This window comes from Myripristis murdjan, chromosome 12 (genome assembly GCF_902150065.1).
Source record: "Myripristis murdjan chromosome 12, fMyrMur1.1, whole genome shotgun sequence".
Lineage (NCBI taxonomy): Eukaryota > Metazoa > Chordata > Actinopteri > Holocentriformes > Holocentridae > Myripristis > Myripristis murdjan.
The window spans coordinates 1,530,059-1,552,310 of record NC_043991.1 but is presented as its reverse complement, the minus strand read 5'-3'; the positions used below and the strand labels follow the sequence as shown (position 1 = coordinate 1,552,310).

Below are 22,252 nucleotides of genomic sequence, written 5' to 3'. Positions count from 1 at the left end.
CAGCAGAACTCCCAGGCCCTCGCTCCAGTTTCCGTTTCTCTGCCTCGGATTTTGTTCAGTTTAGCGTCTAAAACCTCCATAACTCTGTAATTTATTCTTCTTTATTTTTTCTTTAGTTTACTACATTGGAGTGTGATGCGCTGTCTGTGTCCTCTGCGACAGTTTGTATGGCCATAAGTATGTTCAACAACAACAACAACAACAACAACAACAACAACAACAATAATAATAATAATAATAATAATAATAATAATAATAATAATAATAATGATGATGATGTTTCTTCCTTGGTCGCATATCCCAGAATGCATTCGGAGCCATGACGTCAGTGCGCTCTGTAGTCACACTGCGTCAGTGCGTGAGCGCGGTCTGTTGTAGTGCGAACAGCCGAACAGCGCAACACAAAACGTGTTTTTATTTGTTTGTTTGTGTGTTTGTTTGTTTGTGAGCGAGCCCCGTCCCCGCCGCCATCACCGCACCGACCCAGCACGCTGACACCGCCGCTGTAAACTCCACCATGGTCGGCGTGAAGGTAATCGGGAACGACTCGGACTTCCAGCCGGAGCTCGCGGCCGCCGGCTCCCGGCTCGCCGTGGTCAAGTTCACGATGGCCGGGTAAGACACGGACCGGGCGCCGAGGCCGCTCCGCCGCTAACGGGCTTAGCATGTAGCACACGAGGTGCCAGCCGCTGTGGGAGCCGGGTTAGCACGCTAGCCACGTTAGCATGCTAACGTTAGCAGGCGTTAGCAGCAGCGCTAGCCATGACACGGCAATATTCCGGAGCGGAGCCGAGCCGCCGGGTCCGGAGCCGCCGGGTCCTGGGCCGGGGTGTGTTTGAGGAACCGGCCGGGACGGAGCTCCGCTCCATGACCAGGCTCACCGGCTCACCGGCTCCTCAGAGGAAAACACAGCTGATCTGAACTTGTGGCTAAACTTTGAGCAGCTTGTGCCTGTGAGGACTCATGTACACCAGGATGGCTGCGACTAGCACCTGTGTTGTCATCGATTAATCGATTAACCGGGTGGTTCTCACCCAAATCGTCAAAGCCCACCTGCTGCTGCACACCTGCTCCAGCTGCGGGCCGCACACTGACTGCGTTTACATGCACACCATATTCCGATTCGGTCAATATTCTGGATAAGGTGATTTTTTGAATAAGGTGTTTATATGCGCTGCAGCAACTGGAATATTCCGTTTACATGATACTTGGCATATTCAGGCTGCTGCACCTGGACCAGGTGTCTGAGGGATTATAATCTCTGACAGATGCCAGTCACAAGTTACCAGAGACCCACACAACGTACAGACAGTTAGATACTAAAATCCCCTTTTCATTATAGATTAATGTGTCTATCATTTTCTTGAGTAATCGATGAAGTTGTTTGGTCCATAAAATGGTTCAAAATGTTGATCCCAGTTTCCCACAGCCCAAAGCCACGACCTCAGGTGATCTTCAGATCAGAATCAGAGTCAGAAAAACTTTATTGATCCCTCGGGGAGACTGGATCAGCTGCAGCTGCTCAGCTCTCAAGAGGAGAACTACGTTATAAGAAATAGAAAGAAATAAGAAATATGTGCCTTACAAATTTAAAAATACATAACGTGAATTATGTCTGAAGTTGTGTCAAAAGTGCATTAAGTCTCAATATGTGCATTAATGCTACAAAATATTATAGCAATAAATACAGAGATAAGAAGCTGAGCATACACAGGGATACAGCACTGTTGAATTATTGTCATGTCCACCATATATAGGTATAACTTACTGCACAGTTAAATGGTTAAATAAACAATGTAAGCAGTGTAATAAAGATAATAATGTTGTGTAATAATCTTGTTTTGTCCACAACCCAAAGATATTCAGTTTTTCTGTCACAGAGGAATAAAGTAACAAGGAAATATTCACATCTGACAGGCTGGAATCAGAGAATTTGGGTTTTTTCCTCTTAAAAATGACTCAGAATGATCAGTCGATTAGCAAAATAGTGGGTGATTAATTAATAGTCTATGGCTAATCAATTACTGGGCTATTCATTGCAGCTTTCACAATGCCAGTGTTAATATTTCTCGACACAATACCCAGGAAAATATCAATATCAGATACTATTGGAAAATGGAAAATGCTAAAGTTTGGTTGAGGTCATGTGATTCAGGTGTCTTCCCCTCAGCTCAGGTTGCGTCTCAGCGCCCGTTCACCCCCAGCTGTCATGTGTTGGCGTTGTGCAGCTTCACGTGTGTGTACGGAAGCCCAAACAGCTCAAAAACACGTAAAAAAACCCCGAACACCTTGATCAACTCTTAGTTTACACATAAACGAGGCTTTGTGATCTGTCACTGTCACTGCCTTGTGTTTGAATTCAAGGTACAGATTTAGAGTAAAGACTTTGTGACATGAGGCTGGCGGTTTGCTGACGAGCTCTGTCTGACCCCCCAGGTGTCGGCCTTGTGTCAGAATAGGTCCTGCCTTCGCCCTGCTGAGCAACAAGTACCCACAGGTTGTCTTCCTCGAAGTCGACGTCCACGTCTGTCAGGTGAGTCGCGGCAGCTCCGCCGCCACAGACACGCCGACCTTTAACTCGGCATTCGTTTTTTTCAAGCAACGCCTACATTGTTTTTCACCAGCGGCGCATTCTCAGAGAGAGAGAGAGAGAGATGTTAGTTTAAAGGGCCGCCCCGGTTCCTCTGCAGGTTCCAGAACGTTCCTCTGCTCTCCTCCCAGAGCGAGCAGTGGGCTTTCAGAGCTGCCACATCACTCCTCCTCCCTTTCCTCCAGCCGCTGGTTTCCATTCATTCCACTACGATATGAACATGAACTTTCAGAGCCTTCACACTTTCTTCACTCCAGTTTTCCATCAGCGGAATAAAGTCCTCCACATGAGTTTTCCTAAAAGCAGCAGCACTGTTGGCTTTTCAGGACTTTTTCACACTGAAACGCTCCCTCCTCCTCCTCCTCCTCCTCCTCCTCCGCCAGGGAAAATAGTCCCCCAAGGAAAATAGTCCCCCAGGGAAACGTTTTGCTTTTTAAAAATTCCCCAAATTCCCATTTTGATTCTGTGTTGTTGAAATCTGTAGTTCCTCCACATGATTTGATAAATGGTCTCTTGACCATTTATAAACAGGACAAACATTTAAAATCACTGGGACGGTTGTTCATATGTGGAAGTAAATCTCTTCCCCTCGGTTATGAAAGCTGCTGTGTATGAACAGATAGTCGATATGTGGCAGTCGGGCTGTAACGATCAACTAAACCTCTGGAGAAATCAATTTGACATGATCAGGGATGTTTTCTCTCCTATTTGTGATTTGTAAAACTGTGATCCCACCTGAACCTTACAAATCTGTAAAAGGTGTGTGAACTCTGTGTATGTAACTGTATGTGTGTATATACACACATACACACTTTTTAAAAAATTTGGTTTATGTTAGGACAAAGTATCAGGTCAACATGGTGATATAAAAATTGCTGCATTGTTTACTTACTTATTTATTCATTTATTTATTTTGATAAAGGGAAAATGTCTAACAGAACGTTGTTGTAAATAAAGTTGTATGTTGCTGCAGAGACGCCCTGGAGAACAAATTGTCTTTTCCAGACGAGAGAAAATGTTTTAACATCCAAAAAAGCTAAAAGTTATTGATGAAATTTATTAAAGCAAAAATTACTATTTTGTCAGCTGTGAGTTTGTGGGCCGACGAGTCGAGTCTGCAGCTTTACATCTCACTGTCAATACATCTTTTCACTGTCTCTCTCTCTCTCTCTCTCTGTCTGTCTCTCTCTCTCTCTCTCTCTCTCTCTCTCAGGCGACAGCGGCCAGCAACAACATCTCAGCGACGCCCACGTTCCTGTTCTTCAGGAACCGGGTGCGGGTGGATCAGTATCAGGGTGCGGACGCCGCCGGCCTGGAGGAGAAGATCAAACAGCACACAGAGAACGACCCGGGGAACAGCGAGGACTCCGACATTCCAAAGGGATACGTGAGTCCACGCGCCTCACTGCCCGCCGCGCACCGTTTCGTGTTCTGGGCTCGGTGACGCGGCTCGGTGACACTCTGCTGTCTTTTCAGATGGACCTCATGCCTTTTGTGAACAAAGCCGGCTGTGAGTGCCTGAACGAGAGCGACGACATGGGCTTCGACAACTGCCTAAACAAAGAGCCGAGCTACCTGGAGTCCGACTGCGACGAACAGGTCAGAACAATAATGATGATGAGCGTACTAACAGTCATGATTATCATGAAAAATTAAAAAATCCCCCGCTTTACCAACCAACTGCAGGTGAAGAACACAGGTTCTGTTCTTTTAGTGACAGAGAGGGAGAGATGAGCCTTTCTGTCAGCCTGTTTATAGAATAACTGAAAAATCAACAAACACGTAGTCCTAAAACAAGAATACATTATTATAAACAATACATTATTTGTATTGTCTTGCATGAACAGATTTTTTTTTTTGCATCAAATAGTTTTTTTTTTTTTTTTTTTTTTTAAACTCAAACTCCAAACCTCTGAAGTGGCAGTTTTTTTTTAGAAAGTGGTGGAGTGTTAGCGAGCCTGCTGTTGCGGCGCTAGCAGCTGGGTTTCTCCGGTCATGAACAGATCCTGGAAAAGTCCTGGAACCTGAAAACATGTTTTCCACGTCCGAAAATATTTTGGAAAATTCTGAAATAATCCCCGAAGTTCTGGAACAGTCATGGAATTAAAAAAAAATAATAATAATAATAATAATAATTATTAACAGGTGGAGCTGCAACCGACGGAGCCCGAGAAAGTGGAATGTGAGGAAGAAATATTTTGGGGCCGTGACAGATTAATAAATCAGGTCCTTGAAATATTTTTTCTTCTTCCTCTTGGGCAGCATCCCCTTTCCCGACCTCCGCAGACTGACCCCTGGATTCCACTGGATCTGTTTGTAACGCCGCCGAGCCGTGCAGGAACAAACACGGATCCAGTGGAATCCAGACTGGGACCAGATCTCTCCTCTGGACGTCCGGTGGTCCACTTCCTGTGGGTAGCATTTCCGGTTAGCTTAGCATAAAGACTGGAAGTCTATGATAAATGGAGCTTCCAGCAGCTCTGAAGTGGTCTGACTCGCAGTCCCAGGGTTCAGGTGATGGTTTTCTCCTCCTGGACAAACAGCTGATCTGAGGGAGGAAACGCTGCAGAGCTTTGATAAACTGATCCGGACGCGCTGCCTTTGAACGCTCACAAGACAAAATTTAATATTTTGATATGTATAAATATATTTTTTTTTATCCCTTCCAGTTGTTGATAACCATCGCCTTCAACCAGCCGGTGAAGCTCTTCTCCATGAAGCTGGTGTCTTCAGACTTTGGTGAGGTTTGGTTTTTGTTTTTTTCATTCATGTGACTCGCAAGGGGAGGCTGGGTAAAGGGAGGGAAGGATTTGAAGGCTTACGGGACCCCGTCCGTCTCCCCGTCATGTCTCTCAGCGAAAGCCCCCAAGGAGATGAAGGTCTTCATCAATCTTCCTCGGTCGATGGGCTTTGACGACGCCGAGCGGAGCGAAGCCACGCAGACTCTCGACCTGTCAGAGGAGGACTACAAGGACGACGGTTTGATTCCTCTGCGCTACGTCAAGTTCCAGAACGTGCAGAGCGTCACGGTACGACGGCTAACCCAACACCCACATTTAACATATAAATAGCATAATTAATAAAACAGTTATTTGCAAGTAGTCAGTACTAGATAAATTAAATTCAGAGTCCCTCTACTGATTCAGTAAAATTATTACATGTTATATTTAAATGAGTCAGCAAGTAATAAAACAATAAATAAACAAGATAAATGTCAAAGTTGCTGATGTTGGGAGTCACACAGCTCTTAAAAAAATAGCAAAACAATAACAAAATAGTTTTTGGAGATAGAGATTTTTTTTTAAGGAAAGGAAAAACTCTTCCTCCTCTTTGCTCAAGGAGGAATAAAATCATGTTTTGTTTTTTTTTCATTTGTGAACTCAGAATTTCAGGTGGCAAAATTTCTAATAATTTCACATTTTAATTTAATTTTGTGAGAGTGGATTTTCTCTCTGCTCTTCCTCCGACTTCCTCCATGATCCAGGAGCTGCTGCTTTTTTCGCTCTGCAGTGCATTAAAGTCAGAACAGTAGACATGTAAAGACGACATGAAGGCACAGGTGACAGGTGAGAAAATAATGTGTTGCCGTTGTTATTGGTCAAAGGTAAGTCAGGAGAAGAGGAGGGCAAATAATAAACTAAGAGTCCACAAATCTCAAATTTAGATATATTTATTTAATTAAAAAAGTCTAATATGAAAAAAATAATTTAGATTCTTGTTAAATCTTAGCATATTGACTTGATTTCTTACAAAAACGTGGAGGGAATGGTGATTAGTGAAAAGTATTGTGGAACATTAGAAAAAAAAAATGCAAAATACTTACCTGTAAAATTAGCAAAATGTTAAAATGACAGGAAAACTGAAATAATACCCGATTGTTTGTGTTGAAATGCTTGTGGAAGCCTCAGGCTGCGTTCAGACTTCGATCCCTGAGCACATTCTCTTTATTTCTTTTCAAAAACATCGAGAAAAAAGGTGACGAGCAAATCAGGCCGAGAAAACCCTGAAAACCAACAAGGAACGAGTCAAACGTGACAGAAAAATATGCAGAAAATTACAAACTGATAACAAAAGTTCAGAAAACGATGAGAACAGTGTCAGTGTGAAGGTGAGAGCTCTCTGATGTGTAATGTATGTGGTGATGTGATGCACTGCTGCCATCTAGTGGTGGAAAAACACAACTACAGGCTCACCCCACTCCATTGGGTTTGTATTGATGGTGTTTATTTGTTATTGATCATTTCATGTTTTCTCTCTGCAGTTGTTTGTCAAATCCAACCAAGGAGACGAGGAAACGACAAAAATCAACTACCTGACGTTCATAGGAACTCCAGTGCAGGCCACCAACATGAACGACTTCAAAAGAGTACGTATCGATCACAGCTGACTGGGTATCGATCACAGCTGACTGGTATCGATCACAGCTGACCGGGTATCGATCGCAGCTGACCGGGTATCGATCGCAGCTGACCGGGTATCGATCGCAGCTGACCGGGTATCGATCACAGCTGACCGGGTATCGATCGCAGCTGACCGGGTATCGATCGCAGCTGACCGGGTATCGATCACAGCTGACCGGGTATCGATCAGCTGACCGGGTGTCGATCACAGCTGACCGGTATCGATCATATCTGACCGGGTATTGATCATAGCTAACCGGGTATCAATCACAGCTGACCGGGTATCGATCGCAGCTGACCGGGTATCGATCAGCTGACCGGGTATCGATCACAGCTGACTGGGTATCGATCAGCTGACCGGTATCGATCATATCTGACCGGGTATTGATCATAGCTAACCGGGTATTGATCTCAGCTGACCTGGTATCGATCGCAGCCGACCGGGTATCGATCGCAGCCGACCGGGTATCGATCGCAGCTGATTGGGTATCGATCACAGCTTGGGTATCGATCACAGCTGACCGGGTATCGATCACAGCTGATTGGATATCGACTGCAGCTGACCGGGTATCGATCAGCTGACCGGGTATCGATCAGCTGACCGGGTATCGATCAGCTGACCGGGTATCGATCACAGCTGACCAGGTATCGATCGCAGAGCTGAGCTGCACCTCAAATTAATCTGCAGGTTCCAGCTTTCAGATGATGTTCACCTCTTCTGTTTGGCTTTTACTGTTGACCTTTGACCCCCCCCCCCACCCCCTCCCACACACACACACACACACACACACACACACACACTAAAACGGGTCTAAGAAAAGGTTAATGTGTTTAGTTTATGGCTTTTATTTCGTATTAACCTTTTAATTCTCTTTGATATTCTATTATCTTGTGTTTCTATTGGAAAGTACTTTTGCTATATCAGTAAGATTTATTATTATTGTTGTTTTTACAGTACTGCTGCTAGGACAGTTACCATAGTGTAGCACAGTAAACCTGTGGCAGTACTACAGGTGAGAGTACAGTAATGACAGTTAGCACACAGTAAAACTGTAGTAACGTCATAAAAACCAGAGTGACTTAACGGAACGTGAGAGATCGATTCCCACCAGTTTTATAGTTAATACATGGACTGAGCACTGGGACAAGTGTGTGTGTGTGTGTGTGTGTGTGTGTGTGTGTGTGTGTGTGGCAGCAAGGATGATGTAAGAGGAAATGCAAGTATTTGGGTTGAAGAAAAATGATTTTGATGGTATTTTATTTATATATATATATATATATTTTTTTTTTAAGCTTTCCTCACCGTTGGTTGTTTTGTTTGTGTTTACATGCAGGTCGTGGGGAAGAAGGGAGAGAGTCACTGAGCGAGCGAGAGAAGGAAGGATGGAAAGAAAGAAAGAAAGACAGACAGGAGAAGAGAGGAAGGGAGGAAGCGGAGGCCATATTGCTGCAGATACATCCAAGGACTTCCCTCTGCCAAAGCTGCTGCACACTCCGCTGTAACACACACACACACACACACACTTAACCTTCACACACACACGGCATACACATAAATTGGCGCTGTCTCTCAAACACACACACACACACACACACACACTCAGAGTCTCCAGCTGTACCCAACATGCCCCCTGACTGTGCAGACTCTCATTCTATAAACCATTTGTATTGTAATTCAGATGAAAGTCGCTGTAAATAAAACACAATCACTTTCTCAAAAGGCAAGTGTGTCGCGTCTGGTTTCTATGGTAACGAGTCGTTCCTGCAGCGGCATCGCAGGCAGCGCCGCAACGTGGAGACGTCACAAGAGCCACGGGAACCGATGCCACGGCAACGGTTAGAGTTAGCCACGCCGAGGTCAAATCTGAAGAAACCTGAAGGGGCAACGCTCTGCCTGGCCCCGCCCCCGCACCGCCTGCCCCGCCCTGCCAGGCCCGGTCCGGCCCGGCGCCAGCAGGGAAGGCTCTGCGGTGTGTGTTGGTGTTTAATGGAGGCTCCTCACTGTGAAAAAGTGAATAAAGTGTGAGACGGGTGTTTTTTTGTTTTTTGTTTTTATTATTTTGACTCTGTGTGTGTGTGTGTGTGTGTGTGTCTGTGTGTGTGTCTGTGTGTGTGTGTGTCGCAGGCCGTGCAGGCATTGTAACACTATTCAACTTAGCAGCTTGAAAACTAAGAGAATTTACAGATCTGGGGTGTAATTACTTTTTCCCTGTAAATTTTATGGCAGTTTAATTTGTAGTTTCCTTTTTATTTTTTTCAAATTTTTGGTCAGTTTTGTGGTGATGTCATGGCCATGCAGAAATCAAGTGAATTTAGTTTCTGATCAGGGGCAAGACAGAATTTTATTTAATATTATTTTTTAAAATTATTTTTATGTTTTATTTTATTTTTATTCATTTATTTGTTTTTGTCTCAGTTACTTAAAAAAAATCCCCTTGGGCCCGCATGATCGATCAGTGCAATGAGTGAATTACACAGGTGATGTGAAAATGTAATTATTGTAATTATCCATAATGGGAAGTCTTGAGATTTACAGAAGAAGATTAGGGCCACACACACACACACACACACACACACACACACACATAATTAATTAATCAATTAATTAGTTAATTAATTAACTAATTAATTAAAAAAATAAAAGTAGAAATAAAATAAAAAAAATAGAAGTAAGATAGAAAAACAATTGAAATAGAAAAAATGTCTGGAGTTCTGAGATTAATGCAGAATTTAGTGGGAAAATTAGAGATTAAAGTCACTCTGACTTTAATCTCAGTATTCTGACATTTTTCTCCTTTTCCCCCATCGTTGTGTGGCCCCGGTCCTCTTCCATGTGTCTTCCAAAGTCACATATAAATTATTTTGAGACAAGATAAATAAAGAAAAAGGCCAAGTGGTGTTGGAGAGTAGTTCTCCGAGCGGCCTCTGGGTGTCAGTAGCACTCCGCCGGCAGCTCTGCTCTCATCACTTCCTGCCTCGTCTGTCTCGCCGGGCGCGCTCAGATGTTCCCACATGAAATATCGGAGGAGATTTCATCAGTCATGATTTGCCATATTCCTGCAGTTTCACCTCACGGGGCAAACTAAGGCCTCCTGACACTTTGTGTGGGTGAGATCTTTTTTTTTAATATATAAGTATACAATAATATAATTTTTTTTTTGAGGTTTTATGTTTTGCAGATGCTTTCCTGGCTTTTACCTTTAGTTGTACCTGTAGGGAAAAGCATACTGCAGTTGTTACATGATTAATTATTATTATTATTTTTTTTTAGTATGGTTTTAAAGACCCCATGAAATGGACTCTTACTTTCTTGATTTGATGTATTTCCTGCTGAAACAGGAAGTTTGGGCGGGACACGGTGCAGGGAAGGATCACGCACAAGTGCAAACCAACAGGACGTCAGTTTAGGGGAAGGACACCATTTTATTTTGAAGGGACAGGCGGATGACAGTGGATGTTTAGTTGTAATGGTTTTATTGGCTGAAACTTTAGTGCAGGATGACGTCGCTGTTAAAGATGCTGTCGGACAGGAAGTCGAGGTCATGTGAGGTCGTTTCACGAGGACTTAAACCCACTTACTGAAGAAAATCTCTCTTTTATTTTTAAAGATTTTATTTGGGGGATTTCTGCTCTGTTTGATGGCCACAGTTGGAAAAGACAGACAAGACAGAGAGAGAGGGCGACATGCAGCCTGGGCTCAGGTCGAGCTTCTGCCTGTCTGTCTCTCTGCCTGTCTCTCTGTCTGTCTCTCTGTGCTCTCCTGGCTGAGCCCTCGGGTTGATGTTAAATTTCAGATGAGCGGCGTGCGGCCCTCTGAGGCGTCCGCTCTCTGCTCTCCGGCGTCCAGGCCAGCCGAGGACGCCGTGCCTCACGCTGGTCTCATCTTGAATAAATTACTGCCATCACTTTTGTTCCTGTCACCATCAAAACTCTCTGCCACACACACACACACACACGAGCCGGGCCGGCAGCACGTTCCAGCGAGAGCGCAGAGACAGCAGCGGCGGCGTAACTCTCGACTTAATGTTCACTGGAGATCGACCTGATTTTGATTTTGATTTTTCAGGACCGATATGGAAACAGAGTATTAGTCATCAAGGAAACTGATAGTCAATATTTAGGGCTAAGGTTCATTTGCAATCAGTTTGAAAAGTCACAGTGTTAGATTCTCCAGCACAAACCTCGCTTTGAATGAATAAAAGCTGAATTAACATTATAAATAAATAAATCACACTACATTTTGGAAATAACCCAGCAAATTAACCATTATTAAAACCATTAATAAAATGATGCATTTAAAGGTGAGATGATTGATGCTGGATCAGATTTCTTGCACTTAAATGCTTGTGAAGTTCGTTCGGCCACGATCGATAATCGATCAATCCCTAATGTTCCCTCATGCCTGTAATGATCTGCTGGTGACCGACTCACAGCCACGGTGTTTTTTACTGTCACACACAGTGTCCTACTGTTTCTACTGCTCCGCCCCAAAAAATAGTCCCCCTAACTAAAACTTACCTCTGTTACAATATTACACCTGTTACATCGCATCAGTTTGTTACGTTACATCTGTGTTACAGCGTCACACCTGTTACATCAGTTTGTTACGTTGCATCTGTGTTACAGCGTCACACCTGTTACATCAGTTTGTTACGTTGCATCTGTGTTACAGCGTCACACCTGTTACATCAGTTTGTTACGTTGCATCTGTGTTACAGCGTCACACCTGTTACCTCGCATCAGTTTGTTACGTTACATCTGTGTTACAGCGTCACACCTGTTACATCAGTTTGTTACGTTGCATCTGTGTTACAGCGTCACACCTGTTACCTCACATCAGTTTGTTACGTTACATCTGTGTTACAGCGTCACACCTGTTACCTCACATTAGTTTTAATGTTACAAACGTTACAACGTCACATCTGTTTCCAAGTGTCATCTGTTACATGTTTTTCAGTGTTACATCTGTCGTGTTACATCGATCTCTATATTTACATCTGCTACCTGTCATCTGTGTTACAGCGTCACATCTGTTACGTTACATCAGTTTGCAAGTTTCATCAGTTTTAATGTTATTTATTTTTCAGCGTCACGTCAGTTACATTTCTTTCTGTGCTGCTGTCAAACCAGCGGAGGGCGTGACAGCCGACAGGCGGCGTGTCTTTCTTGCAGCTCCTCGTTTCTCCTGCAGTTTGTTCAGCTCCTCTTCAGCTCCTCTCCTGGTTAGGGTTAGGGTTAGGCTCCTCTCCTGCGCCGAGTCCAATCTGATCAACGTCTTCCACTTCAGACTCACAGTCCAGTGCCTTCCTCCCTGTGGTTATGAACGGGGAGGTTGTTGTTTCTGTCAGCTGTTCGCTCGCTGAACAGAAGTTGGCAGAGAAAATTTTTGAAAATGTTTAGTTTCAGTTTAGTTCTCATTAGTTTCAGTGTTCGGTTTGCATTTTCACCGACATTTGAGCTTATTTCAGTTAGTTCTGTAAACACACAGTACAGTGTCAGTTAGTTATTGTTTGTTTCATTTCTATTTGATTCAATGAAAATGTTTTTTTTTTTTTTTTGCAGCTAGTTGTTGTTATTTCGTTAGTTTTCGTTAACGATAGTAACTTTGCCTCACTGTCACGGTGTTTTTCTGTCACATGCTGCCAGCTCTTTTTGGATTTTTTTTTTTGTTTGTTTGTTTTTTTACATGGATAGGTTATCTACCATGACACAACTTTAACAAAATAGCCTCGTCTTCTCAAGCTCTTCAGCCACGATTTCAGCTTCAGAATCAGTTCTTCTTTTCTTTGATGTCCATTCTGTTATCACATTTAAAGAATGAATAAGCAGCAGCAGATATTTAGATGGAAATATAATAATTAGTCGTGTGTCAACCTCCATTTATGCCTGACCATCAGAGTGGGTGTTGGGCTTGTACCTGTTCCCTTGTGTTAACACTTCTTTATTATTTTATTATTTTTATTTTTTAAAAAAATCAACAATACACACTCAAAATGTCTGCTTCACATGAATAATATTAGTGCAACCAAGAGATTTTGAAAAAAAAAAAAAAAGTTTTTTACATGGATGGATTATCGACTGCGATACAACTTTGAGTTGTAAGTATGACAGCATATTAGGACCATTATAGGGGAAAAAATTGTGTTGTAATACTCTGAGAAAACCCCCCCAAAAAACTCTGAATTTGCAAGATTAAACTTGTGAATTTGCGAGAAAATACTTTGATATTCTCTGAGATTAAAGCAGAAAAAAGGAAAAAAATCGAATCTAATCATGGGAAAAACCAGGGGCCCTCAAGTGAATTTTGCCCTGGGGCCCCCAGACGTCTAGGGCGGCCCTGCTCTCAGTCCACACACACACGCACACACACACACACACACCATCGCCCACAGGACGAGGAGACATGTTAAATTAAATCTGCGATAATTCAAATATTTTCAGTTTTTATCGAAGCAGCTCTGAAAAACAGATTTAAATCTTCCATCACTGTACATTATATTACTTAAAATAATGTCTACATTTTACATTTGAATTTGTTTGTGTGGCACAATGCTCAACACGACACAGAAGATAAGAATACACACACACACACACACACACACACTGCGGCTTCCTCATGTTGTGGACCCCCAGTCGACCCTCATGAAGTCCGGGACCATGTGAGGGGATTTTATTCTTGGGAGCCCAATGAGAAAAAATATATTTTAGGTTGAGCAAATTGACCTCCTTTCAAAAACATGAGGAAAAAATTATTAGTAGCAAAATAATAATAATAATAATAATAATACATCTACATCAAAAATTACATGAAAAAATAGCAAAAAATAGCATATTTTTTAATTATAATGAAATTTATAATTATTAAATTATATAATTTTATATTATTAAATTATCAATAACTGATTTCTTGCATTTACAATTACAATGTCACAATTTTATTTTGCAGAGTTTCAGTTTAATTGAATTTAAGTTTACTTTTAAGAGTCGAGCCGTGTTTCTTTTTCTGAGTTTCGGCGTGCAGTGCTGAAACAATTTCTGTGGAATTGAATTATTGAATTATTGTCAAAATGGACTTTTCCTCTTTGCTAAGGACCGCCTGGAAGCCCCTCGAGGACCCCTAGGGGCCCTTGGACCCTATTTTGAAAACGTCTGGCCTCCTGTGCCTGTAACGGCTCAGTGTGGATCAATAATTTATCGATTTGTCAGCGATACGAGGGCAGACGGGCCACAGTGGAAATGACTGGAGCGTAATTCTCAAATCCAGCTCGTCATTCAGGACGAGTGGATCCAAAATAATCCTCACTTTGGATTTTCAACAGAATCTCAGCTGATATATAAGTTAAATTTGATATTTAACTTACTGATATTCTAATGAACTCTTGTTGATATTTAACCTTTTATTTAACTGACATTCTGTTGAATTTCTGCAGGGAACTATCCATAGAAAGTGTTTTTATTGTGTAGAAAATATGTTTTCTTTTTGAATCAGCGTGGCCTCCTGCAGGCAGCTCGGCTGGTTCACTGACAGGCAACGGGATCATTTTCGCTCTAACACCGCTCCTCTGCTCGGTAATGCGTTCCTCAAATAAAAAATAAATAAATAAATAAATAAACAAATACCTGGCCTACCTGGCAAAGCAGTTTTAAAGGTTGAAACTTTATTGAATTCATCCCTGTAACAATAACATTGTTAACACTGCTAACAGCATGTTCACATTTTTTGGCTCTACCTCTCCAATCTGCATCGGCTGTGCCTCGGTCCCTCCAGGCGCAGTTAGATAATGCTCTCCATATTTACAGCGGCTGGGGGATTTTTTTTTTTTTTTTTTTTTTTTTTTTTGACTAGATCCTATTTGTGTGAACCTATTAGTGCTCGGCGCTCTGAGCTGCCTCTGATACGCCTCTGAGATTAGGCAATGGTATTACTGTAAGAGGATAGAGCGCCTCGAGGTGAGGAGCGAACACACCGAGACACACACACACACACAGAGAGAGAGAGAGAGAGAGAGAGAGAGAGAGAGAGAGGAACACACACAAAGACGGGAACACACTCGCACAGATAGGACCACACACTCCTCAAATAATCGAGGCCGGGCGAGCGACAGCGGGGAAGAGAGAGGGAGAGAGAGGAGAGCAAGAACATGCACATACATTTTTGAAAAGGAAATTGAAAAAAATTTGAAGTCGAGGCCCGGCCGTGGTGGTGACGGGACCGAAAAGGTCGCGGTGACCTGCAGCTGAAAGCTATGACGGCGTTTTAGGGCCACTGCAGGAGGAAAAAATGACAGAGCCTGGGAAGGAGGGGACAATAATCCAAGAAAAAAAAAAAAAAAACTCAGAATTTTTCAGATTAAAGTGGTAAATTTATGAGGGAAAAACTCACAAATTTATGAGAAAGAAGCTCAAAAATTCAGAAAATATAAAGTCACAAGTTTGCAAGAAATAACTCAGATATTATGACATTAAAGTCTTAAATTTATGAGAGAAAACCTGTGAAAACCAGCTGTTCTCCTCCTGTGGGATCCAGTCAGAAGGAAATCCTGCTGGTCTGAGTCCAGAACCCCAATCTCCTCCTCAGCATCTGGACTCTGAAGAGACGTTGCTGTGACTTGGGCCGATTCAGAAGAAAACTATCTGCTGATTCTGGGCTCAGATCAGCAGGATCTCCTTGTTCCTGAATCCCATGTCAGAGTAGAATCTGCTGAGGGGATCAGCTGCAGGCCTGAGACACGGCCAGCAGGGGGCAGCACAGGTGGAGCCGCCGACACAGAGGAAAACTAGTTTGTTGAGTTTTCTTCTCATAAATTGGTGAATGTTTTTTTTTTTTTTTTTTTAATATAAATTTACAACTTTTTTCCTCAGAAGATTACCCACTCTCATCTGGGTCCCTAATTTTTTTCCTACAATGGCCCTAATATGCCATCATATAAATCTCTCCGTGACTCAAAAATTAAATAAATACACAAGTAAAACTGAAATACTTTTATAGGTTTAAGTAAAATGAAGTCATACAACTTGGTGATGGATGATGTTTAAACCTGAGGCGAGGTGTGTTGCTGTAAATCCACACAAACATGGGATTCAAACAGGTCCACTGGGTTTTCTGGCTTTCAGTGTCACAGGGTTCGGGTTTAGGCACCTTAGCTTGATGGCTAAGGCTAACGAAAAGCACTCGGTTAAGGTCAGACTCGGGGTTTAGGCTCTGGAGGCACTTGGTTAAGGCTGGTCGCAGTACTGAGGAGTTTGGAAAAAGAAAAGAGAAGTTTAGATTCCGGGGGCGCTGTTGCTCTGTATAATCAAAATCGAAGAGTGAGCCTCTAAAGTCTTGAACTCCTTGAAACCCTTCGGTGTAAAGTGCTCTGTAATGGGTTTATAATGCTGCTGTAACGAGAGCGCCACGACGTTAACACAGAGAACAACAAAGACGTCTCCTGCTTTAAGAGATGACTCGACACGCAGGCGAGTGAGATTTATTCATAAAGTGCTTTTAACAAACAGATTTGTCACAATATTTGAATAAAATCACGAAAGAACGAGCGCTTTGCAGACTCAAGGCCACAGTGTGTTTGTGTGCCTGTGTGTGTGCCTGTGTGTGTGTGTGTGTGTGTGTGTGTGTGTGTGGGAAAAGCCTCGGTCAGGAAGTGGAACGATGACGAGGAGGAAGTCGCAGGCCCTGCGGCAGAGAGAGCGCAGAGTCATAATTTATGACTTAAAAAGCATTAATTTTTCAGTGCACAGTGTGGCGATGGCACTTCATGTTTACGACAATCATTTCCTTAGTGAATGATTCATGGGGACAAGGGCGGGGGGGCGTATGTGCGGGGGGGCTTATGAATCTTTAAGGGAACAAACAGAAAAATTGATGCTCAGAGCTTTAAACTCCTTTACTCAGGTTTGATCGCTGCGTTAACACACAAACTTTTACAAAAATCCCTTCATTCTCTGCCTGTGGATCTTATTTCTCGTGTGTGTTTTTCTAGCGCTGCTCTTTAATCTTTTGTGATTTTATGGTTTCAACAAGAGTCCGCTCTCTGCTTGCCATGTTAATGAGTCCAAGCTGCACTAAGTGATTTCTGACCACTGGAGGGAGTCGGGGGACAAACCCGCCTTTGTAGATTCAGATTTGGTAATCATCCCTGGATTAACAAGATGCTTTCATATGTAAGAGTGCAGCGATCCAATCAGAACTCCAGCTCTGTTTTCATTCCTCCCGCCTCCGTTTGATGGACTCTTACCTGCTCACCGGTCCAAACGTGTGTTAAACTTCATCTGAAAGCTGGAACCTGAGGATTAATTTGAGATTTTTGTTTAGAGTGTATAAGGGTTAGAAGATTATGATCAGAATCAGAATCAGAAATTCTTTATTGATCCCCGAGGGGAAATTTTAGAGACTTTGAGATTTAATAAAAGTGGTTAAAAATCCCTCCAAAATCCCACATTAGGACACCAAGATCTTGAGGAACACCACCAGATTATTTTCTCCAGCGACGTCCAGTTTGACAAAAGTCTCTGGCTGCAGTGAAATGGCTGCTATGGGGGCCAACATCATCACACAGGAATCAAATGTGGCTCATTGAATCCACAAGAGTCTCAGCTTTCCAGTCAAAGCAACTGATGCAGCTCCAAGACTGTTTAGGCCCCAGTCTGCACACACACACCATTTACAACAGGCCACAAGAACACATGTGGACTGCAGGCTTTGGGGCCCAAACTGCATGGGATTAGCAGAAGGTGGGCGTGTCTGCAAAGGGGAGAGAACCCATTTTCATTCACACATCTGGAGGTCAGAGGTCAAGGGACCCCGATGGAAACAGACATGACAGATTTTCCTCTTGCAGTGATGTTCAGCCCAACATGACAGGCTTGGTATCAGTGGTTCCTCAGGTTGTCCAGTTTCAGAGGACTCCAGGATCTTCACTGCGACCTTACAGCTGAGCCTCATCGCCAGAGGTTTCGCTTCAAGCCGTGTGATTGGTCGTCAAAGTCCAGATGCTGATGAGAAGATTGTGATTCTGGGCTCAAATCAGCAGGATTTCCCTCTGACTGAATCCCACAGGAGAAGAAAAACTCATTTTCTGAGGTTTCCATTTTGTGATTATATAACCTCTGAATATTCAAGTTTTTTTTCTCATAATTTGCCCATGTTGATCTCAGAAAACATCTGAGTTTTTTCTTGAGATATTACTCCTCCTCCCTCGGCTCTGAATTTTTTTTCCCCCTACAGTGGCCCTAATACGCTGACGTATACTTGTACATTTCTCTAAGACAGTGTTGAAAAAAGTGTGTTTATATAGTTGAATTAATTAAATTAAAACGGTGGAAATGTCCATCACATTTAATTGACATTCACATTATATGAAAGACAGCAGCCTTTTTTTTTTTCTTCCATCCCCGCCCCCCAGCCATTTTTGGCGATTATTGGCTTTTAATTGTTTTTTATGTGAAGAAACACGGTTTCACTTCCAAACGGATTCTGAACGAGGTGGTACATCACGAGGGGGGGTTATTCCTAATAAAGCATCTCTAATGAAACATGATATTTATTTTCACATCATGTTCTCACTTCCCCCTGCAGAGGAAAACAAGAAGATTTACCTTTCATACATTTTTTTTTGGTCAAGGACAAAAACAAAAGTCATGGAAAAAGCCAGGGAGGAGGGCTTAAATGTGTGGGATCTAATGCAGTAATGTTAAAAAAACAAAAGAGGCCCGGGTGGCCCTTTGCTCCTCGGTGTGCTCCTGCGGGGAAACAGACATCCTGCAGCTCCCGGTGATGCCAGTGTGGCTCCTTTAAGCCACGTCCGTCTTTAGAAATCACATTTATCTGTTTGCTGGGAGCTGCAGCAGCCCGGTGGAAATCTTTCATCTTCCCTCTGTAGTGCCCTTCACAGGTCCCGACCGGCTGTTTGGACTTCCGCCAAGGTTACTATAGAAACACAGAGAGGAGCCAAATAAATAAATAAATAAATAAATAGAAATAAACAGGAAGCGCTCGCTCGCTCGCTCGCTCACACTCGGAGGGGAAAACACAGATTCACAGATTCCCACGCAAACTGAGGCGAACCTGAACATCTCGTGTTCGTTTCTGTCAATCAATCAGTCGGTCAATCAATCAATCAATCAGTCAGTCAATCAATCAATCAGTCAGTCAATCTGTGTAACTTCTCCTTATGACCAACGTCAGCTCAGGAAAACATATGTAAACACTGATGAGCTGATTGATTGATTGAGTGATTGATTGATTGACTGACTGATTGACTGATTGATTTTTCACTGATTATATGAGAGCAGAGTGTGTGAGAAGGTTTTTTAAGCTGCTTTGCTGTGCTGCTACATGCACATGCACACACACACACACACACACACACACACAAACAGGGTAACAGGAACACGTGTAAGCAGTGATTGATTGATTGATTGATTGATTGATTGATTGACTGACTGGTTGGTTTTTACTGATTACAGGAGAGCAGAGTGTGTGAGAAGGTAGACGGCCTTTCAATAAGATGTTTACATGTGAGTGTGTGTGTGTGTGTGTGTGTGTTTCTTTTCAGCAACTTTGCTTTTCTGCTACATGCATACACACACACACACACACACACACACACACACAGACATAAAATCACAGCCAGCATCATTATCTATTCACAGCGAGGCTTCAGCTCCCTGTCAAACCACAGCCGGAGCCTTTAAAGGCCTGTTCCGCGAATTTATTTTGAGCCTCTGTGGAACCAAACAGGAAATCAAAGGAAAACCATTTACAACACACACACACACACACACACACACACACACACACACACACTGCCGCCTCTCACCTTTTCTTTATGTGCAGACGAAAATGTAATTTGGGATAAATAATGTATTATCCCTTTGAGGGCAACCAAAACTTAAAAAAAGAAAGTAGGAAATAATTAAATATATAAATGAGCGAGAGAGAGAGACAGAGAGAGACAGAGACAGAGGGATAGAGAGAGAGACCTACATTGCAAGTGATTAGATTAGGATTAGATTAAGGTTAGAGTTAGATTAAGGTTAGGGTTAGGTTAAGGTTAGGATTAGATTAATTTTAGGGTTAGGTTAAGGTTAGAATTAGGTTATGGTTAGGGTTAGATAAAGGTTAGGGTTTGGTATGTAGTTGTATGGTTGGTGTTAGGGTCTTCAGAAAATGAATGTAAGTCTGTGTAATGTCCCCCAAAGTGACGTAAGTCAAGGTGTGTGTGTGTGTGTGTTTCTTCTCTGAGAGTCGCCACCTTGTTGTGGTGGAGAGGCTTGTGTGTACCAAAGATCCCACGAGCAAGGCCGTCTGGATCGGAGCTCCTGGAAGGGTCACCCATGGTGGAAAGGTTGAGTGGTCCAAAGACAGGAAGAAGATCTTAAAAACAGAGGAGGAGGTCAAGGCCCGCTGGAGAGAACACTTTCAGGATTTGTTAAACCAGGAAACAACCGTTGATGAGGAGGTCCTCAACAGTGTTCCACAACGTCCCATGAATGAAGACATGGCTGATCCACCAAGCCTGTCAGAGGTCTGTGATGCCATCTCAGCAATGCGGAACAACAAAGCTACTGTCCCTGATGGGATCCCTGCAGAGATCCTGAGGGCTGGAGGGGCTAACCTCCATCAGCATATGTTTGTCCTCATCAAGAAGATCTGGGACCTTGAGATAATTCCATCAGATCTCAGAGATGCCCTTATTGTCATACTGTTCAAAAACTACAGGGGAATCTCTTTCCTGTCAACCACTGGAAAGATCATTGCCCGCACCCTTTTTAAGAGACTCCCCCCTCTCTCAGAACAGATCCTTCCTGAGTCTGAGTGTGGTTTCCGTCCTGCCCGTGGTACAACCGATATGATTTTCACAGCAAGACAGTTACAAGAAGCAGCCACTATATACACTATATTACCAAAAGTATTCGCTCACCTGCCTTTACTCATACTATGAACTGAAGTGCCATCCATTCCTAACCCATAGAGTTCAATATGATGTCGGTCCACCTTTTGCAGCTATTACAGCTTCAACTCTTCTGGGAAGACTGTCCACAAGGTTGAGGAGAGTGTTTATAGGAATTTTTGACCATTCTTCCAAAAGCGCATTGGTGAGGTCACACACTGATGTTGGTCGAGAAGGCCTGGCTCTCAGTCTCCGCTCTAATTCATCCCAAAGGTGTTCTGTCGGGTTCAGGTCAGGACTCTGTGCAGGCCAGTCAAGTTCATCCACACCAGACTCTGTCATCCATGTCTTTATGGACCTTGCTTTGTGCACTGGTGCACAGTCATGTTGGAAGAGGAAGGGGCCCGCTCCAAACTGTTCCCACAAGGTTGGGAGCATGGAATTGTCCAAAATGTTTTGGTATCCTGAAGCATTCAAAGTTCCTTTCACTGGAACTAAGGGGCCAAGCCCAGCTCCTGAAAAACAACCCCACACCATAATTCCTCCTCCACCAAATTTCACAGTCGGCACAATGCAGTCTGAAATGTACCGTTCTCCTGGCAACCTCCAAACCCAGACTCGTCCATCAGATTGCCAGATGGAAAAGCGTGATTCATCACTCCAGAGAACGCGTCTCCACTGCTCTAGAGGCCAGTGGCGGCGTGCTTTACACCATTGCATCCGACGCTTTGCATTGCACTTGGTGATGTGTGGCTTGGCTGCAGCTGCTCGGCCATGGAAACCCATTCCATGAAGCTCTCTGCGTACTGTACTTGGGCTAATCTGAAGGTCACATGAAGTTTGTAGCTCTGTAGCAATTGACTGTGCAGAAAGTCGGCGACCTCTTTGCACTATGCGCTTCAGCATCCGCTGACCCCTCTCCGTCACTTTACGTGGCCTACCACTTCGTGGCTGAGTTGCTGTTGTTCCCAAACGCTTCCATTTTGTTATAATAGAGCTGACAGTTGACTGTGGAATATTTAGGAGCGAGGAAATTTCACGACTGGATTTGTTGCACAGGTGGCATCCTATGACAGTTCCACGCTGGAATTCACTGAGCTCCTGAGAGCGGCCCATTCTTTCACAAATGTCTTGTTTCACAGTCTGCATGCCTGAGTGCTTGATTTTATACACCTGTGGCCAGGCCAAGTGATTAGGACACCTGATTCTGATCATTTGAATGGGTGAGCGAATACTTTTGGTAATATAGTGTATGTCCTTCATAGATCTCACTAAAGCCTTTCACTCAGTCAACTGTCAGGCCCTCTGGACAATCCTATGCAAATGTGGATGTCCAGGAAAGTACATCCGGGTCTTAAGACTCTTACATG

The 22,252-nt window shown here is 43.3% G+C and overlaps 1 protein-coding gene across 1 annotated transcript; it reads left to right on the top strand.

Moving 5' to 3' along the window:
* The first annotated feature begins 321 nt into the window (after positions 1-321).
* txnl1 (thioredoxin-like 1) lies at positions 322-8,712 on the top strand. The gene is made up of 8 exons (XM_030065081.1): positions 322-615; positions 2,437-2,533; positions 3,804-3,977; positions 4,067-4,189; positions 5,260-5,329; positions 5,447-5,619; positions 6,852-6,956; positions 8,325-8,712. The coding sequence occupies exons 1-8, from the start codon at positions 518-520 to the stop codon at positions 8,352-8,354; spliced, it is 870 nt and encodes a 289-aa protein (XP_029920941.1). The 5' UTR covers positions 322-517; the 3' UTR covers positions 8,355-8,712.
* Positions 8,713-22,252: the final 13,540 nt, after the last annotated feature.